At 44.3% G+C, this 25,499-nt stretch overlaps 1 protein-coding gene across 1 annotated transcript in view; it reads left to right on the top strand.

Moving 5' to 3' along the window:
• The first annotated feature begins 9,202 nt into the window (after window positions 1-9,202).
• Window positions 9,203-25,499, top strand: part of iglon5 (IgLON family member 5) — a 223,623-nt gene continuing 207,326 nt past the window's right edge. The window contains exon 1 of the mRNA XM_064945475.1: window positions 9,203-9,775. Within this exon, the coding sequence (XP_064801547.1) occupies window positions 9,715-9,775 (61 nt within the window). The 5' untranslated portion in view covers window positions 9,203-9,714. The remainder of the gene's footprint in view (window positions 9,776-25,499) is intronic.

Below are 25,499 nucleotides of genomic sequence, written 5' to 3'. Positions count from 1 at the left end.
TGAATTCATATCTCCAACTCAACCAAAAATAACAGCTAATGAATGGGATTAAACCAGTGGCTGAGATGGAACTATCCAAGCAGTAGACACATTTATTTCATATGTTGATATATGGTTGCATTGTCAACCAAACACAGTTCAATATTACGTTGTAATACAGTAAATAGCCTAAAGTTAAGGCTCTTACAAACTAATGTAACATTCAACCTTCAAATGAGCAACATCCAGGGCCACATTTTGAGGTTACTGTAACTATACACGTCTTCTTCTGTAATCATATAAAGTGTGCATGTTCAAAACAGCATGCATATTTTGTCACAGGTCAACGGAGATCTTCACAATAGCTATAATAATCTGCGAAGAATCCTGATGCACCATGTACCTGACTGTAATCTCAACTGCAATCCAGGTCATTTGGTTGTGCTATTAGGTGAAGCACAGTGAAAACACACTCAGTTGTTGCATACATACACATCGTGTCTGACGTTGTTTTCCCAGTTGAACTTTACTGTGCAACTAAACAAAACGTCGGAGAGGTTTTTCCCCCATTTGGAATGTTCTGGCGCTGTCAGATGACTGAAAGCGCAGTGATTTGATTGGACGTTCGGCCTAACTTTTGGCTGTCCTTTTCGAGTGCGTGAATATAGGTCGTTTATCTCATTGATCAATGTCTCCACCAAATATTATCCCAATTGTCCACGTCAAAATGGCGGAGTGTGCCCACTGGGAAGTGGAGGAAAGTGAGCATGAAAGAAGAGGAAAGAGAAGGAAGCAGAGGAGATGTTAAGGAACGAGAGGCCGGGAAAGAAGAGGTGTGAGAGAGAAAGAGAGCAGGCAGACAGAAGGAAGGACAAAGAGAGGACAGAGTCAGAGAATCCATTAGGGAACAAGGGAGGAGCTGAGAGAGATGAGAGATGTGTGAGCAAGTTATAAGCCCGGGTGCTCAGTCCTTATAACTATAGCACTTGGCATGGTGTGATTTGATAGATATCTACTGCCCAACTCGTGTTATTCATCACTGCCATATTTCCACAGGCCTGGGGAGTGGCAATTCAGTGCAGAGGAGAAGTGTAAAGATTCCACTTTCAAGAACATTGACTAAATCCTAGCCTTAACTGATTTAACAGAGCTCTCGCTCTACAGCTTTCTGATGGCTGAGTCAGAGTTCAATAAGCTCTACAAGCACACCATTGATTAATGAGCGAGCTCGGTTTAAAGTGCAATGTCTATGGAAACCAAATAGTGGATCCTACTTTAGGAGAAAGTTATTTGATTTGAAATGAGCAGATAGAGCTATGAATCTTTCCACAGGCAATGTCATTATTCGTATGCTTTCCAGCCATGTATTCCTTTGGGAAAAAGAGTTACTCAATTCTATTTTATTCTTAATATATGGAATGGACAGGGGTTTATAAATGGAACAAGGCCTTTTCTATGTATTGTTCATGGTAGGGTTTTACAAGAGGAACATGTTTTCTGGGACAACGCCAAGGACAGGAGTAGATGGATAGAGTGAGGCTCAGTGAGGCTTTCAGGCCAGAGGGGATGTAGAGGATTAAAGGGCTACTTCTGAGACTCACCCAACCCATCCATGAGACTCACCCAACCCATCCATGAGACTCACCCAACCCATCCATGAGACTCACCCAACCCATCCATGAGACTCACCCAACCCATCCATGAGACTCACCCAACCCATCCACGAGACTCCCCCAACCCATCCACGAGACTCACCCAACCCATCAATGAGACTCACCCAACCCATCCATGAGACTCACCCAACCCATCCATGAGACTCACCCAACCCATCCATGAGACTCACCCAATCCATCCACTAGACTCACCCAACCCATCCACGAGACTCACCCAACCCATCCACGAGACTCACCCAACCCATCCACGAGACTCACCCAACCCATCCACGAGACTCACCCAACCCATTCATGAGACTCACCCAACCCATCCATGAGACTCACCCAACCCATCCATGAGACTCACCCAACCCATCCATGAGACTCACCCAACCCATCCATGAGACTCACCCAACCCATCCATGAGACTCTCCCAACCCATCCACTAGACTCACCCAACCCATCCACGAGACTCACCCAACCCATCCATGAGACTCACCCAACCCATCCATGAGACTCACCCAACCCATCAATGAGACTCACCCAACCCATCCATGAGACTCACCCAACCCATCCATGAGACTCACCCAACCCATCCATGAGACTCACCCAACCCATCCACTAGACTCACCCAACCCATCCACGAGACTCACCCAACCCATCCATGAGACTCACCCAACCCATCCATGAGACTCACCCAACCCATTCATGAGACTCACCCATCCACGAGACTCCCCCAACCCATCCACGAGACTCACCCAACCCATCCATGAGACTCACCCAACCCATCCATGAGACTCACCCAACCCATCAATGAGACTCACCCAACCCATCCATGAGACTCACCCAACCCATCCATGAGACTCACCCAATCCATCCATGAGACTCACCCAACCCATCCATGAGACTCACCCAACCCATCCATGAGACTCACCCAACCCATCCATGAGACTCACCCAACCCATCCACTAGACTCACCCAACCCATCCACGAGACTCACCCAACCCATCCATGAGACTCACCCAACCCATCCATGAGACTCACCCAACCCATTCATGAGACTCACCCATCCACGAGACTCCCCCAACCCATCCACGAGACTCACCCAACCCATCCATGAGACTCACCCAACCCATCCATGAGACTCACCCAACCCATCAATGAGACTCACCCAACCCATCCATGAGACTCACCCAACCCATCCATGAGACTCACCCAATCCATCCATGAGACTCACCCAACCCATCCATGAGACTCACCCAACCCATCCACGAGACTCCCCCAACCCATCCACGAGACTCCCCCAACCCATCCATGAGACTCACCCAACCCATCCACGAGACTCACCCAACCCATCCATGAGACTCACCCAACCCATCCATGAGACTCACCCAACCCATCCATGAGACACACCCAATGAAAATAAAGGGGGGAAAAGGAGTCAAAGAAGAATGAAGTAGGAGCATGAGATAAAGAGATATCTGCTCATTTTGAGCTCTGTGGCTATGTTTTATGCACTTGTCCAGTATGGTGTAGGATGAAGTTGCCCCCAGACGCTGATCTTGGGTCAGTTTAGCATTAGGATTGGTGGAGGGGATCTGATCCTAGATCTGCATCTAGGAGATACTTCAGTATAGTTTATGGTTACGTATGTGTGGGTGGGGGACAATGAAATACATCATGGTCCGGGAGTTAAACATGCTTGATTTGGATGTTAAAAACTTGTGTGGGTGCAGATCTAAGAAACATTGGAGCAATGTATTTTAGTTTTTTTTTAATGTTTTTCCGATTCCTACCATTGTAGCGTTTGGTTTGGAAAATAGAAAATGAAATATGGCTGAAACAAGCTAGCAAACAAAGTTAATAGGGAACTTCCTCTTCCTGGTTAGACCTACTCATGTAACATGGGATTCACCCATCAGTGTGCTTGACAGGCTGCTGTCCACTGTCATGTCAAGGCTGCTAAATCTCTGCTTGCAATGTTAGTGGCCTGTGATTCTTGTAAAACAATGAGTGTAACCATAGTATCACATGTAGGGTTTACTAAAGATCAAGAGAGAGAGAGAGAGAGAGAGAGACTGATATGGCTCACAAGAGAGCGAGAGAGATAGAGACAGAGAGAGAGAGAGAGAGAGAGAGAGAGGCGGTAACTAGACATGATTAAACCCTATCATCTATTGCAGCTTGGTGCTTTGATCCGTCTTCAAGGCCACACACTCCGGCTCTGCTCCCCTCGCATTAAAAGGTGACTAGTCTCTCCCCACCATGTTTCATCATAGATTTACCATACATAATTTACAGTAGCCCCAGGGGAATCATGGGATTAAACACACACATTTCTGGGTAAAAATAATCAGACAGAAGTCTTCAGACATATCACGAAATGAAGTACAAATGGGTATTAGGGTGGCCATTTTGGACACAAACGGGAAAGAAAACTGCTAAGACTCCTCCTTTTCGTTTTCTTTGCCTTCCCATCTTTCTTTCCTGATCTCCTCCTCCTTCCTTATACCCTCTCTTTCTATTTCCTTTACTTCCTCCTTCCCTCCCTCCTCTATGCCTCCTTCAGTGGCTCCTTTTTTCTCTGATTCGGATTCAGATTTTCAATTTCAAGGTGCTTTACAGGCATAACGTGTTGCCGGGGCAATCAGCAGAGAAACAATTGTACGCTTAAAGTGGTTGTAACGACATCAAATTGGGCCGTTGTAACAGCAGGCATGGTATCAAGGGTGAAAATGAACAAGATTAATACGGCGAATAAAATGTTTCCTCGACATGTTGAGTAGGCCGCTCCTCTGGCTGTGGGGTGTATGGGGAACCTCGGTGACACACAACCCTATTAGAGCCACAACAGGTGGGAATCTGTGGAAGATTTCTAAAAAGTTAAAGTCCTTTCACGTTCAACCACATCTCTCTCAATCTCTCTCTCTATCCCAGTTTTTCTGTCCGCCTCCTCTTCACACTCAACAAGTGAGATAATCTCTTGCATGATTACCCCCCTCTCTTTCTTTACTCTTTATCCTCTCTGGACATCCTTTTTTGTTTACTGAGCAATGCCAACGATCTCTCTCTCTCTTTCTTCCCCCCTTCCTCCTCTCTCTTTTCTTCCCTCCCACTCTCTGTGTCTGTCTCATCCATCCTCTCTCTTTCTCCCTATCTGTCTCTCTGTTCCTCCCTCTCTATTCTCTGTCTCACTCTAGCCCTCTAGGGACATCTGGTTTCAGGGGGCAATCTCAACGGGGACCCAAGGATTTTTCTCACTCTCTCCCTACCTCTTTCTCTCCCTCATCCCTCTCTCTATCCCCCGCTCCCTCCCTCTCACCGTAGGGCTCTGAGAGACAGTGCATTACAAGCATGTGTTGGTCTCCTGTGCCATGACAATTAATGCGGGGGGGGGTTAAGGGGAGAGAGAGGGAAAGAGAGCACACATTTCAATACATTACCATACTAAACAGGCTGGCGGCGGGGCGTCTTATACCCAGGCCCTGGCATAGACACAGACACAGAGAGAGAGAGAGAGAGAGAGAGAGAGAGAGAGAGAGAGAGAGAGAGAGAGAGAGAGAGAGAGACTTTTAGCGCCATGCACAGCAGACACTTGAAGGAAAACTTCCCTGGTGAGTCTCATTCTAACCTCATCAGATGGGGTGTTTGGATAAGGGCTGAGTCCCAAATGGCACCCTATTGCCTATAAAGTGCACTATAGTGAACTACTTTTGACCAGGGCCCATAGGGCTCTCTATAGGCAATAGGGTGCCATTTGGGACTCAGATAAGCTGCAGCACTGAATTCTGATCAACCTGGGTTTGACTCAACGTGCCAAAATGCGTGGATAAATTACATTACTGCATATGCCTTTATAATCGGTTAATTGCCAGTGAAATTATCGTCACTTAGGCTTTCAATTGTTCAATGTTATTAACTTTTGCTCACACATGCATACACACACACACATGCACGCACACACACACACACACACACACACACACACACACACACACACACACACACACACACACACACACACACACACACACACACACACACACACACACACACACATTTCTGGCAAAATGCAGAATGCAGAAGCCAAGTGCTAACTGGGGAGTGGGATTCCCAACGTATAACAAACTTTTGGTGATATATAATTAAACATTCTTCAGCTCCATTGCCATCCTAAAAAAACAGAATGACAACTCCAGGGAGCTCTGGAATAATTAGGGTAATAGGCTTTGTCAAATTGATTCAAAATGCAATTTTTTTGTCAACATCTTCTCAGGTGTGTCTTTTATAAAAACTAAAACAATGGAATACAAACAAACAGCAACTTTTGACAGGTTTATAAATAAATGCAGAGCCTGTGTACAGCAGCCTGGTTGAATTACTGATTACTATCATGAATCCCATTAACGGGGTATTGACACTGCATATCTCTCTATCAAATCTGTTCCATATAAAGTCAATGTCTTTCTATGCTAATGAAGAACCAGCTTTGTATCCTGCGGCATTTCAATGCAAATGTCTAGAAGTGTAGCTATGTGGGCAAACTTTTGAGAAAATACCATACTGTCGGTCTACATTGTGTTACATAAACAGATGAATATAGAATGCGAGCCCACAGTGTGTTATACTCAAATGCTGGAAAATATGAATATGGTAATAACACCATGCAAAATCGAGAACAAGTTGTGTACTAATGTATAGCCTAACTCCCTTAAAGTATTGTGTAAGGTGTTTTGGAGCAGGCTTTGGACTCATGGGTCATTATTAGAGTAGGTAACAGCGTTCCAGGGTAGGATATGTAACTTTCTAAATGTAATTCATTACAGTTACTAGATACCTGTCCAAAATTGTAATCAGTAACATAACTTTTGCGTGAACCAAAATCAGTAATGTAAATCAGTTACTATTACTTTCGCCTTTAAGAGGCATTCGAAGAGAAAAATAAATATTATCAATTGAATGACATCTAATGCAGGATAAATGGCTGGCTTTAAATGGATGTTGCATTTTACTTTATGGGTTATGTAGGCTTCTTCTAACCCACTGCGTTCTACTTCAATACAGATGGTAATACGATTAGGATCTATCTTTACATTGAAAACCCTAAGTCTGTCAGATTTCCAGTCATTCCAAATGATTTAATACCCCTTAATCGTCAAGAACAGGACTTGGAATTATGGAAATAGAGATTAGCCTAATTGTTTTACCTGAGTATAACCCAGAAAGGAAGGACTTATTAGCCTGCTCTTTTGTTTATGATATTGTTGTTTTGGAGGACTGATTGGGCTCATTGATTAGAGTTCAAAAATAAATTCTGCTCTTATGGAATGGAGTGCTTAGAGCACTACTGAAAAGTGCTATTTGCATGTGAAAAATTAATACCATATGTTGCATTTGCTATAGACCTATTGTTTACCTGTTTTTATCAGCACGAATTAGATTGAGCAATAAAAGCCCCACTTCTGGTCTTCTTTAATGAAACTTGTTTTTGACTGTATTTTTAGCACAATACCAAGGAGGAGTTCAGAACGGAGGAACTCTCTCAAACTTTTATTCCAACCCACAGGCCTGTTCAACGTCTAGTTTTCATTTACATTTAGTTGAGTTGTCAACTCTAGCGCGATTTCAACGTTAAATCAACAGAACATGTCACCCTTTCATTAGATTTAGGTGAAAAGTTGGGTGAAAGAAATAGGAAATTCCCTTTTACGTTGATGACTTTTTGCAAATTCAATCAGTTTCCCACGTTGTTTCAACGTCATCAGTGTTGATTTCTGTTGCTGAAATTACGTAGAAACTACTTTGATTCAACCAGTTATTGCCCAGTGGGATAGGCTCAGTGGGATCCGCACTACGCAGCTGCTGCAAGATCACATTTTTCACTGTCTGTCCACTGGTCGCAAGAAAAGAAAAAAAGATTGATGGGCTGCTTAAACTTATTCAAAACAAACATTATTGGGTTAAAATACACATATAGGCTAAATCTGTGAAAAGTCATCCACAATAACCACAATCCGTAAGGCGCAAACAGCTGAATGAGAAAGCAGCAGTGTGATTCACATAATTGCGCTAAGTAGATATTAATAATAAGTTATATCCGTATCGCCCGTAGGCTATACACCACTGCTGTCGTCCTTACCTCCAAGCGTTTATTCAAGTTGGAAGTATAATCTTTGAAGACAGACAACAGTCGCACCATTGGATGACAGACGCATTTGCTGTGTCATCATAGTGGTCTCTGACTTGTGGTCAGACTCCCTCAAGCGGATCAAACTTAAACTTGCGCCTTTTTTCAATGCTAATTTGAATGTAATTGAGAAAAAAGGAAAGTGTCATACATTTTTTCCCCCGCAGACATATTTTCTGAATTTAAAAGTAATCATCTAGTTTTTCAAATGTATCTGTAATCTGATGACAATATGTTTGCTGGTAACATAATGGCTTACAGTTAAAAGGTTTTGTAATCAGTTACATGTAACCGATTACACTCCCCAACGCTGCAGAGTTCCTAGGGGAGCCTCCCCCTTCCTGGTTAGGCTTACTCTCATTGTAAGAGATTCCCCAGTAGGGAAACGCCGCTGTTCACTGCCCAGGTGCTTAATTTTCGAAATCCGATTCTGTCGCTGTCCACTTCAAGGGTGCTGAATTTCCAAATTCCAATTATGCCGCTGTCCACTTCAATGGTGCTGAATCTGAATATGCGTTATTACAGCTTGTTGGGTGACTGTGACTCATTTAATTTGACTTTCAATGGGATATATGATGTGTATGGAATATCAGGTGTTGCATGCTTCAACACTGCAGAGCAGGTAGTCTGTCATCATGTTGCTGTACTCATATGCTACCATCGTGTTAATCCCAGTCATCTCACGCACATATGGTGTGTAGTCATGTGCATAAACTCTACTTAATGCAGTTTTTGTTTCTAGATGAGTAGGCCTAGTGATATTCCAAAACGCTCATGTGGACTCAATTGCATGGTCTTCCAAAAAGTGCAGTTACAGTGATCAAAATGGTTTGCTTTTCCATAATAGGAGTTCACTTGTCTCCTATTTTAAGGTATTGGAACTCCATCCAATCTCTGGTCATGTGGGCAACCCCTGGGCACAAGCCCAACAAAACAACCCGAATAGAACATTCACCCTTATTCACCCTTTATCCAATAGCCTATAATTCAGATACTCACCACGCACTTATTCCTCGTAGCTCCACCTATCGCGCTCTCACTCTACCTCGGTCCCTGTACTACGGTTATTATGTCTGTCCCCCTGTGGACCACTGTTTCTCCGAGTACTGCAGCAACACTAAGCTTGCTATAAATCACATTGCATTATCACCGCGCCGTTTTCGCCTCGCGCGTTTACCCGCCTACCATGCACCTCGGATTGGCCAGCCCGCCTCCTTTCCCACCCTCTCCGAAAGTGGCTGCAGTGCAATTGTTGCTCCCGCCCCTTCCTTGGTGGCGATGATTGGAAGAAAGGAGTCCTCATTGAACTGTCAATCATGCCTTTTCTTGTGCGCTTCGCATTTATTGTTTCTCGGAGCGATGCATTGAGTGCGGGGCGACAAGACGCGTTGCATACCGACAGAGATCGAGGAGAGTAGGCTAATTACGGGACGAATTGTCTACTACAGAACGCATATATTGTATACATTAGTTTGCAATGTTCTGTCGACTATTTGGCAGAAAGCAGTTGAGTATTTACCTTCGTGTTCAGGTGCGCATTTGAGCACATTTTCTCTCCAAACCATTGAAAACAACATTAATTCAGTGTCTGGAATATTTGCGGATATTTTGCACCAGGATTTTGTGTCATTTGGTATTCCCTCTACGTCTACGAAAACATCAACAACCCCTTCTGTGGTTAAGGGGTGGGGGGGGTCATCAACGAGAAAAGTCAAGGGAATAGACTCATGTTTTTGTTCAGTCACATGTAAAAGCAGTCGGTTATTGCTGTTGGACATAAATAAAACACACGAGGTAAATCGTTTCACATTTTACCTGCAAAGGCTCAATAGAAGAGGACTACAACGGTATTCTACTACGAAAACATCATCGAAATATCTATCGAAACATCAAAACATGAGCTGCCCAGTCTTAAGAAACGTGTTCGCTGGTTTGCTCCTCGCACTGCTGTCGGGCGGTAAGTTCTAGTACGCTACTTTGATTTGATGTTGCCGCTGGATTGGATCCATACATGCATCTTCCCCTCCATTCCCACTGGTACGGTGCTGTAGGTGAATACTAATGCCGAGGCTTCGTGATGGGGGTCTACCTGCTTATGAATCATGCGTGTGTGTGTGTGTGTGTGCTACAGTGCACACTCGGTTTTCATTTGCTCACAGTTTGGAGAGAGCGAGAGTGAGACAGAGAGAGATAGGGAGCGCGCGCGAGGGAGACAGAGGTGTGAGTGGATGAAACAGTGAGTGTGCGTTAGCATGTGGTAGGTATAGGCTACAGCCTTTGCGCAGCGCACGGCTCAATCTTCAGCTTGCTTGTAGCCTACGAGTGGTGCATGTTAACATATTTCACTTCAGAATTCGAGACACCCCATTCCTATCCTCTCTGGTCTATCAGAAGGCGGGCGCATTCCAATACGTGACATGATTGATCTGGTGGTAACCCGCGCACATGACGTTCGTAGTATGGCGCTAAACTGCTACATAATTTCCGATGCAGTACAAGCAGTTGAGAAGAGTGTAGCAAAAAAAGAAAAACATTTTCTGCAAGGTTGAGGGATAATAATAGACAGCGAAATAAATCTTGGGGCATCCCAACACGTATAGGGCTCTCTGTACAGTGTAGCCTAGTAACCTTCACTACTTCCCCCACCGCCGTGGCTAGTTATTTATCCACCACATTGTCTGTTGCTTTTAACGTTTTCTCACCGGGCAAAGATAATTGCAAGATAATTAAGGTGATCGCCTGTACATCCGGATGACTCATATGGATTTAAGTATGCTTCGTTATTAATTCCACAAAGGACGTAGGCGCGTCAGAAATTGGACAATGGTTTATTCTGTATGTTGTGCAATGTGCACCGCAGAGGAAGGGAAACTTGGGCATCACAAAAGTGCCAAGTCACATGGAGCGCCTGAAGATCAATAGCATTGCAATATAAGTTACAGCCCTAATGCTTTTTCATTTCCTACCGTGACCGATATTATAACCATCTTGCAGATTTGTTTTTATCTCAATCCACGCACTGTTGATGTTGTTGTAGATTCTCTTATGCCCCCCGCGCTCCTTCCAACATCTGGGGCGCCCCTTGCGCACGTGCATGACGCAAACCACATATTAAACCACATTATTAAACCACACATCACACATGCGTGCCTCGATAACTCTCCCTCATTACCTTTGGGAAATCATGAATTAAATAAATAACCTGGCCTTAATAACAATAATTGATGTGTCAGTGTAATAAGATGCTAGGTTAACTGCTCACAGATGCAGGCAGGGCCGGTGTAGATTCCTACTCCCATGTTCCTTTCAGGGCAGGAGTAGTGGAGGACCCAGCTGGTTATGGTGGGATTCGAGAAGGGCCTAGGCTTCACCAGGAATGGGGCAGATGGACAGCCCTGCAGGACACAAACACCAAACAGAACAGCATGAAACCATCTGATTATCGCGCCTTATTGGGTTAACAGTACCAATTCACAGCCTGCTTTTAAGATTCCAAGGATAGATTACCTTTTTTGAACGGATTGAACGAAAATTGCATTTTACAAACCTACCATATCCACATGTTTGAGCACTAGACTGTACAGTTGATGAATGTAGCCTAGAGAGGCCATATTCTTGCTTTAAGTGTGTAGCACATTAAAAGCTACGGTTTGCAGTTGACTGAAAATACTGTATATCAGCGTCATCTTTGTTCTGTGTGGTACATTGACACTATAGTATGAAGTTGACTGAGAGTATATCATTGCCATCTTTAGAAAATGATGTAGCCAGGTTCCCGGCTGTTGCTACCGCCACACACCCACTCATGTGGAGGCATGCATGAATGATGAGGGAGGAAGGATGGAACACAGCCATTCAAAGCCTGGTCAGCTCCCTGTTAAATCATGCAAGGTGCCCCGAAGACGTGAGTGTGTGTAGCGCTCATTGGAGTGTGTCAGATGGAGTTCCCACTCCCAAATTGACCCTTAGTCCCTATAGTGGTTACAACCTATGCACTTGTGTAGATCTGCGAGGATTGAATGGGTTTAAGCAAAGTATGGAAACGTACTCCTATAGCTTGTCAGGGAGCTAGGAAGGGTCCATATTGCTTAGACCTATACAGTCCTCTCGGATCTACACAAATGCACAGGGTATAAGGGCTGGGGGGCATATCATTCTCATCTCCGTTGCTATTTGAGTCATTTATAAATCAAGTTTGCACTGCTTGATTGAAGCTACATCCATTTAGTCATTGATCAGCACTCCTGTTAGGCTGCTATGGTCATTAGCTACTATGAAGTGTCAATCCTCAAGTTACTTTCTGCTGACCTGTGCAGTGACGTTCAAAGTTGCAGCTGTTGCATCTCTAAGCACAATGCCTAGTGAGCATTCTGAGGAGCACCTATGTGCTATGGACCTTTCGGCGTAATGGCTTTGGCTGTATTGTACTGAGAGATGCTAAGTCATTAGTTTCCATCCTGAGACAGAGTGATAACCAAGGTCGTATTCATTATGGCACACGGTAGCAAAACGTCATGCAGTGGAACATGAAAACAAATGCTTCTTATTGGACAAGTTCAGGTAGTTCCTCTCTGTTTCAGTCTGTTTTCTATCCATTTGGTGCCTAGTGAATTCTATGCGGTCATTGCCCCCATAGCAAAACGTTTTACAATGGAACACAATAAAACTTCTCATTGGACAAGTTCAGGTCATCTCTCCCTGTTTCAGTCAATTTTCTAATGTTCGGTGCCTAATTAATAGGACCCGGTTCTCCTAAACCTTTCTCGTCTACGTCTGAGATGACACGCTCGGAGACTTTGCTTCCCACTTATTTTCTCAATGAAAGCTAACTAAGCCTGAGAATAGAACTCCACGCCCCCACACCAAATGAAACCATTTAGACTCCACAAAGAGGATCTCTGTGGTGACACACCTGCGGTAAGTACCTTATTATGAGGTTCATGTTAGCATGTACTTTACTGGTAATGATAAAAATGCTGCGGTGCTGCTGAAGATGATATTTCATGGTCTAGGAATAGGAGATGCTAATTTACGACCTCATGATGTAAGTACGCCAGTACCACAAGCTAGCATCTGCACAAAGACATCGCACCTGCTTCTATACAGATTCCCATTCTAACACATGCTCTTACACAGTAAAACATTCTATCCAATTACATATCTGTATGCTGAGAGAAATGACCTTAAGTCAAGGTCACATATCAGCATAACCTGGCATTTGACCTTTGGTTTTTACCTTGGTAGCCGACCAAGCGCAATCAAAAGTCCTCTAATCCATTTGGTGCGTGACATAAACCTCTCTCTACTTTTCCACATTGCAATTTTGGATCCCTCTCAGACACGTCATCCTTAACCTTTGAAAATACTCTCCTGTACATCACTGAAGCCATTTCCAGTCATTTTCAACAACCCAACAGATGCTTCGAGCTACAAACTAATCCAAACTAGCATCCAGAGGACAAAAGGTTGCCATAATGAATCAAAGGGTACAGGTGCGGGAAGTATTTACGGGGCGTATCGGGCTCGGGGAAGAACAGGCGGGTCACTGCGTCGCCCGTGATCCCTCTCGTTACAGCGACAAATGGGGGGGGGGGACAAGTGGGGTCAAGGCGTGTGGTGGCACATCGTGGCAAATGTTGATGGCATGGCCCCCCTGTTTGTGCTCGGTCAAATCACCGGCTTTGGCTGGGAGATGAAGAGCTGCAGACGCGTCTGTGTGCCAGCACCAACAGATGCCTCGAGCTCCTAATCTGGAGGGGCCTCTCTTCCCCTCTTTCCTGCCTCCCTCCTCCCTCCCCTTCCCCCGCCTCCCCCACGTTTGAAAGCCACCATTTCTGTGCCGTCGTTGTTCTCCAAGTCTGGCTTGCATATGCTCCTCTTTTTTGGAGCCTGTATTTTTTGGGCCTTTTTCTTGGTTCTTCTTCATCTGTTGCCAGACACCATTGGATGTGAAACTGAGAAGCCCGGGGTTTGAGTCTCATGGAGTTGCTCTTTTGGAGAGGAAAATAGAGACGCTGGATGCTGAGGGAAGTATATATAGCAGTGACCTGACAGAAAACAAGTGGGCTGTGGGATATTTCACATTTTCAATTAGATTTTTACAAGGCCCTTTTTACAGTTGTATGGGGCGAATGTGAGACTGTATACTGGGGTTTGTGCTATGGATGATGTGCTTCCACCATATCGCTCATGCTGGATGGAGAATTGATAGATAGCCTTGTGTGGTTTGAACTCAATCGGGAAGTGTTGCTATGGAGAGGGGCACCATGGAGAGAATGGCCTCAAGCGTTTCTGTGGAATCTTCCACTATTCCACCCCCGCCTATTACTGACCTTATCGTGGTTTAAACATGACTGGCATTTGGGGCTATTCCGTCCAAATATGTTTCTGTGGGTTTCTTGGATTGTTTTCAACAGGGTAAGGGTGGTGAGATGCTGGCCTCTGGGATGGTGCTGTAATGTTAGTGGCTTTCAGGCTGGAACAGTGACATGAGGTCATGGGGTCAAACTCTAGATGGGCACTCTAGATGAGTGTGGAGAGGAGCGAGAGGGGGGAGAGGGGCGATGGTTGATGGCCAGTGCTCTGTCACCTCAATGCCCTTGAGATTTCCTGCGTCGAGTTTTGATAAACACTTCACTGGTCTCCCATATTGGTTCTAGGGAGGCAATTATACATGAGTGTCAGTTCCATAAATAATGATTACAGCCAGGCTTGTTTGTAATTATAATCACAGTTACTATATATGGAGTTCAATGTAATGGACATGAACCAGGATCACGTTCAATGTGGGACAGTTTTTTTTACTGTGTTAAATTATAGTAATACACTGTAAAACTTCTCTTCTCTCTCACCCCGCCTCCTTGTCCTATTCCCAGCTCAACCCCGGCGGCCAGCGCTGCCCTGTGCATGAATATGTGCATGAGCAATGGGCCCTCAACATAATAGTAATGAAAAAAGGCCTATGTTTTATTTAAAGCAGGAAGAGAAACATAATTCAAGTGGCAGCAGAATGTATGTAGAGGTAGAGAGAAGTGGGAGGCCCATATACTGTATACCATAATACCCCCCGCCCACACACACACACACACACACACACACACACACAAACACAGCTTTTATAGGGCCACCCACAAGATGAATTTAAACAATTCCCCCAGTGAAGGTGCAAACAGTAAATCAATGAAGCCCATCGGAGGCAGGAGCACCCAGCCTTGAGGGGTAGAGAGGAACATCTATATATTCATACATCTTTGTACACATAAATAACTTTCATTGATCTCTTATCAATACAGGCATATAGGGAAAATCGAATATGTCTCTGGCACAGGCTAAATCCTGGCTATGAGGCTTTAGCCTGGGCATGTAGATTGAGCTATCTGGAAATAAGGAGAGGGAGAGACAGAGAGAGACAGAGACAGAGAGAGACAGAGAGAGGGAGAGATTTTACCCCCCTCTGTCTCTTGTCTTTTTGTGTGAGGGCGTCAGCATCGTTGGAAACACAGTTCAGATTAGAGCAGCCGCTGCTTCTTTCTCCTGTGGGAGCTGTGAGGGACCCGGGTCCTGCTTCTCTCCCTGTCCTCATTACCAGAGACAAGAAGCTTCGCTGGCAAATCAATGGAAGAGGCTTAGGAAACTAATGCAGCCTGGTCCATGCCTGATGGGACTGTGGGTGTGTGTGTGTGTTTGTGTAGGGGGGGGTGTTTATGTGTTTGTGTGTGTGTGTGTGTGCATGCAAGCGCGGGTGCATCTTTTTGTCTGTGTATGTATGTGTGTGTGTGTGTGTGTGTGTGTGTGTGTGTGTGTGTGTGTGTTTGTGTAGGGGGGTGTTTATGTGTTTGTGTGTGTGTGTGTGTGTGCGTGCAAGCGTGGGTGCATCTTTTTGTCTGTGTATGTCTGTGTGTGTGTGTGTGTGTGTGTGTGTGTGTGTGTGTGTGTGTGTGTGTGTGTGTGTGCAGACGTGTGATTGTTTTGTGTTTGGCTATGTGAAGGAGTGTGTTAATTTGTACAACAACACAGGGGAGACAAACATTAGTTTCCACCCTGCTGCTCTATTGTGGTCTGTTAGAGTACTCTCCATGCACCCGGTTAACCACGGTAATATTTACCACTGGGATATGATACTGCAGGAGCCCTAGAATTACTTTGAGATAACATTATATTTATCATCTGAATCCATTTTAGTAAAATACTAATAGGGTAACATGGGGTATGATGCTCCCCACCTTGCAGATTTATTTTGTTATTTAATAAAAAAATTAAGAAAGGGTTATTTGACCAGCTACCGGGTTAAAATGCCCCCATGGGGTTTCACAGAAGTGTCCCTATTTTGCACGTACAGTAAATCCTCTTTCTTCTTTTTACCTTCTCCTGACACTCCATTATGTACAGTTAAACTAAATTCATATTCATTTGAATAAGGCAAGATTGTAAATCCCAGCAGTCTCTAAAATGAAATTCAAGAGCAAATGGTTTTCAATAGTTTGTAATATTTATACATTTTTGGGAATATAACAGATTAAATATTGATTAAACACACGCACATGCGCACACGTGCGCACACACACACACGTGCACACACACACACACACACACACACACACACACACACACACACACACACACACACACACACACACACACACACACACACACACACACACACACACACACACACACACACACACACACACACACACACACACACACACACACACACACACACACACACACACACACAGCTCGAACCAGCCTGGTTGCTTGTGGATGGATAATTCTGGGTGCCCCTTCGTAAAACCAGTCTATGCCTGACAACCGCCTTTCTTTATTGAATTTGTTTTGAATTCCCATCCTCTCGAGTCAAAGGCAAGTTTTTGGATGTAAGTCTGAAAAGAGCTCAGTGAAGACTGGTAACCCACTCAAAAGGCTGAGGCCTGGGGTTTTGGCTTGCTTGTCTCAGTGGCACTTCAGGGTTTTGGGTGGCATAATAAAAGCCCAGGACCCTGCCCTGACCATTTTCAATAGAATTCAGGCCACAATGAAGCACCTCTTTGTCAGATAAATTCTTGTAAACTCTCATCTGAAAAGAAAAAAATGAAAGGAACAGAAGATGGGCATGTGGGGGGGTCCCCTAAATATATATATATTTTATATATCCTGCAATTCTACACAGTTTCACATTACTTATCATGCCTCTCTTGCGTAGTATTTTGAGGGGTATTTTGAAAAACACAGTATAAGTGAAAGGATAAGGGGAAGGTCCTCTAACCCCCCCCCCAAAAAAATATTTTTTACTATTTGTTTTTTGGAGGGGAAAACATAATTATTATTATTTTTTTAAACAGCTAACTTCCTGTATTTCAACTAAATAAATTCATGAGTCAGAGAGACGATTTTGCAGTTTTAAAATTATATTCTACACATTTTGTCATGAGTCGGAGAGAAAATTGTACAATTTTAAAGCAAATTTCTTGCAATTCTCCACATTTTGCCATGGGGTACAAAGAAAAATGTGCTGTTTTATAGCTCATCTCATGCTATTCTTTACAATTTGCCATGAGGATGAGAGAATATTTGGCAGTTTTAAAGACAATTTCCTACTACTCTACATGTTCCCATGAGGCTGAGGGAAAATGTTGCACTTTTAAACTGTTCAGTGAAAAAAACACCTCAAAAACCCAACCTCAAACTTCTATCTCAAACAGACTTAATGTTAATATTTCCTCATAGAGGATGAGCTGGCCAATCAGCGGTGTACTTGCATTAATATTTTTAATGACTGGTATATGCCCAGACCATTCTGGTGTTGGGGTACACCCACACCATTCCAGCACAGAAAAGCTGATTTTTAACATACTTCATTTTGGGATGGAAACTATTATACTCATATTGTAATTAATTATTGGCCAGATTTAATAGAAATCTGGAAACACTGGACAGTTACTTTAAAGGTAGACTTTGGGCAAAATACAATAATAACATCTTTAAACTGTATAAATGATCAATGCACCATTGTACCTGGTAATGTAATGCTTAAAAAAATGAATGAATAAGATATTTGGCTACAGAAATGCAATTTCTTTCTGCCCTCTACAGCTTCCGTCCAAAAACAAATCTTGTGACATTACATCAACACATATTGGAGGAGTTCCTGGTTAGCTACAAGTGGCTAGCTTAGCTAACGAAGTAGCTACGTCAGTCACGGCGTGCATGACAAGAATGACACATCAATGCATCACCAAAGGCACACTCCATTGCTGTTTGAAAATTGAGAAAGAGGCGGAGTTGGACCGTTTTCGTACCCAAAGTCAACCGTAATTACCTGAAATTTTAGACATGTTGCCAGTGCTTATGACATATTCATATGCTATCTGTGGGGCTGTTCTGAATTTTGGGGTGACACATGTCCTTATATCTCCTGTGGCAATTTTGTCTATGCAATGTTTCCAGAGGAGGGAAACTACTGTAGCTGTCCTCCAGCTACACCATAGTGCTACCCTAGAGGGTGTTGTTGAGGCTACTGTAGACTTTCATTGCACACCCGTGTGTCTTAATCAGTTCACTGGTGAGATGTGAATATATTTAGTACAGTTTTACAACAAAATATAACTTTTTGAATGTTTCACCATTTTTATTTTTATGACATTAACTTTGTAGGATGGTCCTCCCCTTTCCTCCTCTGAGGAGCCTCCACTGTTCCACTCTAACAACATCTTAACCTGCTTTCAGAAATACTATCTGTTTTTAAAGCACTCAGCTTGTCAGAAGCTGTTTTCATGCTACAGCATAGTCTTATCGCTCGCACATCCTTACATCTCTTGTGTGGTTGACAGTGCAACTACAGGCTGCAACTAATGCTAAAATATCCTGCCGTAACAAATACTGTCTGTCAAGTGCTCAACTCGTCAGAAGTTGTTTTTAGCCCACACACATCCCACGGCAACCCTAGTGTTGTTTACAACTATGGGCCGGGATACAACGAATGCTAAATCACGGTGTCATGTTGTGGTTTTTAGTCCCTCACTGCCTCTCCTGGTCTATTGGGGCTGGAGGTTTCTGGGTCGGAGGAGGGGAGGAGAGGAGGGGAGGAGAGAAGGGAAGGAGAGGAGGGAATGTAGGTGGGAGAGAGGAATGGATGCCGAACGGGAGGGAGGGAAATAAATAAAGCAGAGAAAAACAGATCGATGAAAATTTCAGCAGCTCCGTACACTCCTCCTCGAGCCAAAAGATGGAGAATGAGAGGGGCGGAGAGAGGGAGACAGAGGGAGAGAGGTAATGGGGAAAATGTGTGGGAGAGAGGGAACCAGATCGAGGGAGTGGGAGAGAGGGAACCAGATAGAGGGAGTGGGAGAGAGAGAACCAGATAGAGGGAGTGGGAGAGAGAGAACCAGATAGAGGGAGTGGGAGAGAGGGAACCAGATCGAGGGAGTGGGAGAGAGGGAACCAGATCGAGGGAGTGGGAGAGAGAGAACCAGATAGAGGGAGTGGGAGAGAGGGAACCAGATAGAGGGAGTGGGAGAGAGGGAACCAGATAGAGGGAGTGGGAGAGAGGGAACCAGATAGAGGGAGTGGGAGAGAGGGAACCAGATAGAGGGAGTGGGAGAGAGGGAACCAGATAGAGGGAGTGGGAGAGAGGGAACCAGATAGAGGGAGTGGGAGAGCGGGAACCAGATAGAGGGAGTGGGAGAGAGGGAACCAGATAGAGGGAGTGGGAGAGAGGGAACCAGATAGAGGGAGTGGGAGAGAGGGAACCAGATAGAGGGAGTGGGAGAGAGGGAACCAGATAGAGGGAGTGGGAGAGAGGGAACCAGATAGAGGGAGTGGGAGAGAGGGAACCAGATAGAGGGAGTGGGAGAGAGGGAACTAGATAGAGGGAGTGGGAGAGTGGGAGGGAACCAGATAGAGGGAGTGGGAGAGAGGGAACCAGATAGAGGGAGTGGGAGAGAGGGAACCAGATAGAGGGAGTGGGAGAGAGAGAACCAGATAGAGGGAGTGGGAGAGAGGGAACCAGATAGAGGGAGTGGGAGAGAGGGAACCAGATCGAGGGAGTGGGAGAGAGGGAACCAGATAGAGGGAGTGGGAGAGAGTGGCAGATAGAGGGAGTGGGAGAGAGTGCCAGAGAGAGAGCGAGAGAGCGAGCGACGGGGAGATAAGGGTGAATAGCGACACGGGGAGTCAGCCGTTGAGAATGAGAGACACGTGTTGCTTAGATGTCATCAACTGATACGTTCCATTCATTGCCCTCTTGCTGCTCATTTCATAGTGATTAACGATACAGGTCAAGCATTGTACACTATGTATACAAAAGTATGTGGACACGCCTTCAAATGAGTGGATTTGAGCCACACAAATTGCTGACGCACGTTAAATCGAGCACACGGCCATACAATCTCCATAGACTAACATTGGCAGTAGAATGGCCTTACTGAAGAGCTCAGGGACTTTCAATGTGGCACCGTCATACTTCCAACAAGTCAGTTCGTCAGGGGCGGCAGTGTAGCCTAGTGGTTAGAGCATTGGACTAGTAACCGAAAGGTTGCAAGTTCAAATCCCCGAGCTGACAAGGTACAAAAGGTACAAGGTACAAAATCTGTCGTTCTGCCCCTGAAGGGGCAGTCAACCCCACTGTTCCTAGGCCGTCATTGAAAATAAGAATTTGTTCTTAACTGACTTGCCTAGTAAAACAAACTGTTTCTGGAAGCAATGTCAGCACAAGAACTGTTCGTCAGGAGCTTCATGAAGTGGGTTTCCATGGTCGAGCAGCCGCACACAAGCCTAAGATCACCAATGCCAAGTGTCGGCTGGAGTGGTGTAAAGCATGCTGCCATTGGACTCTGAAGTAGTGGAAACGCGTTCTCTGGGGTATTGAATCACGCGTCACCATCTGGTAAAGTTTGGTAAAGTTTGGTGAAGGAGGGGCTGTTTTTCATGGTTTGAAATTTCCCTTCCAGTGAAGGGAAATCTTAACGCTACAGCATACAATGACATTGTAGATGATTCTGTGCTTCCAACTTTGTGGCAACAGTTTGGGGAAAGCCTTTTCCTGTTTCAGCATGACAATGGCCCCGTGCACAAAGCAAGGTCCATACAGAAATGGTTTGTCAAGATCGGTGTGGAATAACTTGACTGGCCTGCACAGAGCCCTGACCTCAACCCCATCGCACACCTTTGGGATGTATTGGAACGCCGACTGCAAGCCAGGCCTAAATGCCCAACATCACCGCATGACAATGGCCCCGTGCACAAAGCAAGGTCCATACAGAAATGGTTTGTCAAGATCGGTGTGGAATAACTTGACTGGCCTGCACAGAGCCCTGACCTCAACCCCATCGCACACCTTTGGGATGTATTGGAACGCCGACTGCAAGCCAGGCCTAAATGCCCAACATTAGTGCCCGACCTCACTAATGCTCTTGTGGCTGAATGGAAGCAAGTCCCCGCAGCAATGTTCCAACATCTAGTGGAAAGCATTCCCAGAAGATTGGAGGCTGTTATAGCACCACGTGGTTGACCAACTCCATGTTAATGCCCATGCTTTTGGAATGAGATGTTATACTATGTACTGTTTAATTCAAAGGGAGTGAGTGGGAGGTAGGGGGAAGGAGCGAGAGAGATACAGAGGGTACATGAAAGTGGACAGGCCGGAGAGAATAAGAGTTATGAAAATATGATTGAAGAAGGGTGCATAGAGAGAGGGAGCGGGGGAAAGAGAGACAGATGGCAAGAGGGAGGAAAGGGGGAGGAGGAGGAGAAGGCTGGATGCAAAAAGCTGCAACAGACAGTGATCGAGATGGATTGATTTGCGGGACAGACGATTAGATTAAATAGTAAATGGCAGTTTTAATCCCTGCCAATAAAAAACGAGTCTCGGCGAGTGGGCGTTGTGAAACTGTTTCAGGGTCAGTTGCTGTGTGATATTACGGCGGTAAGGATTTGGCGCTAATGTGATATTCTACTCATTAGGGATTCGTTCCAGGGAGGCACATACCTCAAATAATTCTAATAAGATGCTCTTACAGTCCGGGTGCCACTGCACACTGCATGACAATAAGTGGTTAGGAGCTTGGTGAGACCGCCAATGGCCAAATAAGGCCACCACATACCCTGTGAAATATCCCTTTTTAAATTGCCCGTGTATAGGAAATAGTGGGTTGTGTCAGTGTGTTAGCAGTGTGGCTGTGGGCCTCGTACCATTTCGGGAAACAATAGAATTGTTAAGGCAATTCCGCCTGATGACCAGTGGTAGGTGGTGGTGGCACAGTGCAATCCCCTCGACTCACCATCGCTGTGCCACTGCTCTGCCACCATGAAGAGACTCACTGCAATTTTGCTGTCATTTAGGGCTGGCGCGTGGACGGCTGTTCCAGCTGTGAAGGTGCCAGTGGGATTTTCTGGTAATAAAGAGTCCATGTTAGCAGCGCGTATCTGACAGTAAAGACTCAGTTAGGCAGGATTTTCACCGCAAATTTCACCGTGACAGCTCCCTAACGACACTTACAGGAGCTGTTTTACACCGTTATGAAACGATTCCTCTCCCTCTATTACCAGTGGGTATTTCATTAATAGGTATGAAAACATCTCGGCATGTGTCTGATCTGATATTCCGACACTAATTCACTTGGAATGAGATGACGGGTCAGAAATAAATTATTTATTGTTTTGTGATATTTCCCATAATTTGGTTTAAAGCGAGGTTGCACTGTGTGATATTTCCCATAATTTAGTTTCAAGTAAGATTGCACTGAGTGATTTGGGTGCCAATAGTCCTGTAATTGGGTTAAGATGGAGATTGGGCCAGGTTATTGTGTGGTGATATTTCTAACTAATTGGATGTGGTGTGAGATACCACAGTAGCTAACGTCTGTGTTGTCTTGCCAGTTCAGTAATGCACGTTAGAGTGAGATTCCATTAGTGTATTGTGTGGTGGGGAGGGTAGAGGAGGGGTATTCTAACAGGATGTTGTGTATTGTGTGGTGGGGAGGGTAGAGGAGGGGTATTCTACCAGGATGTTGTGTATTGTGTGGTGGGGAGGGTAGAGGAGGGGTATTCTAACAGGATGTTGTGTATTGTGTGGTGGGGAGGGTAGAGGAGGGGTATTCTACCAGGATGTTGTGTATTGTGTGGTGGGGAGGGTAGAGGAGGGGTATTCTACCAGGATGTTGGTAGAGGAGGGGGTATTCTAACAGGATGTTGTGTATTGTGTGGTGGGGATGGTAGAGGAGGGGTATTCTACCAGGATGTTGTGTATTGTGTGGTGGGGAGGGTAGAGGAGGGGTATTCTACCAGGATGTTGTGTATTGTGTGGTGGGGAGGGTAGAGGAGGGGTATTCTAACAGGATGTTGTGGATTGCCGCATGCAGAGAATTCCAATCACACATAGTCTTTTGACAGTATTGTCTTCTAGGGTTCTGGTTGTTTTGAAAATGTCAGCCTCGATCCAAAGAAGATGCCTTAGTCTGTGTGTGAGGAAAATCCCCTAATTATAGAATAAGCCATAGCTCGCCTATATATCACATATAGCTTCTGATTACTCTTCATTAGTTAAACTGTGTATATGCATAATTGATAAATGAGGCTTACAATTCCTAAGATTTACAGTACATTCCAGAAATAAAGAAATTCATAAGTAATGCAGTTATTTCAACATGCAAATTATAACTTCATTTGGAGCGTAACACGTTCTCCCCGAGCTTATTTGACATCCATGAATTATAGATGCAGTATAGATTGAGGCATATTCTAATACACGCTAACCCTAACTAACACAATGAAGAAAGTCTGTTTTCCCTGAAGTCTGATGATCTGCTTCTCAGCAAACCTGGGTGAAATGATCTATTTTTTTTAAATAATTTGTTTGATATCTGTGTTTGATTGACCTTGTCTTTCTCAATAGAACCAATAAAACTGTCCCAAAACTTCAAACCCGCCCATTTAACACTCCGGGGCAGGCTAAAACAAACGGGAATAAAAAAGAATAATTGTGAACATTTCAAATAGAATTTAAATCCAAGTCTGCTTTGCTGTGAAATCACAGTATCAGAGCGACGTAACATCACACTATTTCACAGAGCACTGGCTGCATCGACGCAACCTTTATACGGTCAGAAGACCCCCGATTCCCATTAAAAATAATGAAGGTGTCGGAAAAGGGCAATTAGCTGCCTAATGTCAGGCAACACGACTCTAAGACGAGATACTTTTGCTGACAAGTCAATATCTGCTCCAAAAAAACCCATCATCCACGGTAAAAGAGACGGATTCTGTGGTGAAAGTTTTTCTTTACTGTTGAGAACCTCACATTAGGCCCAGACTGGAGGGAACTAGGTGACATGAATGCAGAACTTACAGCTCAATATGACACAGTGCTTTAATAAAGACAAACTCAAGACTTCTGAAGACCCAGACTAGTGAAGATGCAAAGAAATCTGTATCTATAGAATGCTCTAGATGAACAGCACTGTTAACCAGCAGTGTAATAAAGAAAAACCCACTGTGTGCATTACTTATGATGTTGATATGCACCCATAGGTGTAACATGATGCTCTTTTCACTTTGACAGCTGAGATAAACATGGATCTTAAATCAGACAAGACAAATGTGGCTACAGTTCAGGTGTGTTCTCAATCAGCCAGACTGGATTGATCTTCTCTGAAATCAATCATGATCTAGTCGCATCGACAGAAAGATGCCCTTAAGATTTCTGTAAAGAAAGAAAAACCAAGATGGTGGTTCACTGATTTCGGAGGGGAAACGTTTCAGCCTGGTATTGTCGTTTCAGTCATGTTTCAGCTCACCAAGCGTTTATGAGTTAAAACTTGGAAGGGATTCAGTTAGTGCCATTGATTTTGTCATAATTATATTTTACAAGTCCTGGTTGGTGTGGTGGGATTAGTTTGAGGGTTTATCATGGTGTGTGAGTACACTTGCCTGTGGGTTCAATTAATACAGACGGTTATTTCACTCAGACTTTATCGATAATACGCTATTAAACGCATTCTGTAAGACGTGTCAGATTACATGTAAAGGATTTAATACAGTTTCCACTACCTTCCATTAATTCCTTCTTCATACTGTTATCACTCTCCACTAATATTTCTCATTTGCATCCATGCCAATGTCAATGTTATATTATCTCAGTTTTTGCACAATATAATACTTGAGTGAATTCTATGTTCCATGTGTAGGCAGTTTAGTAAGTAAGTAGCATTGCGTTGGCGTAGAGCACTGTTTTGCTATTCTGGTGGTGTTCTGCGTCATTGTGTGGAGAACCTTCACCCTCTGTGAGAGCCCAGTCACTGAACCTACCACCTCTTGCAGTAGCATTCCTCCCACCCTCTGCTCTGAGATCTCTTTCACAGACACACACACATGCCATCTGGTTGCCTTTTCCTGGGCAGACCTGGGTCCATTGGGACATACTGTGCCTTGCAAAAGTATTCTCCCCCTCTGTGTTTTTCCTATTTTGTTGCATTACAACCTGTAATTTAAATGTTTTTTTATTTGGATTTCATGTAATGGACATACTCAAAATTGTCCAAATTGGTGAAGTGAAATTGAAAACATTTGTTGTTTCAAAATTTTTAAAAAAACTTTGAAAAAACTGAAAAGTGGTGCATGCATATGTATTCACCCCCTTTGCTATGAAGCCCTTAAATAAGTCACATAACTGGGTAAATAAAGTCTAC

Source organism: Oncorhynchus masou, chromosome 29 (assembly GCF_036934945.1).
Source record: "Oncorhynchus masou masou isolate Uvic2021 chromosome 29, UVic_Omas_1.1, whole genome shotgun sequence".
Classification (NCBI taxonomy): domain Eukaryota; kingdom Metazoa; phylum Chordata; class Actinopteri; order Salmoniformes; family Salmonidae; genus Oncorhynchus; species Oncorhynchus masou.
The sequence above is the reverse complement of the archived record's forward strand: the minus strand, read 5'-3'. Positions and strand labels throughout refer to the sequence as shown.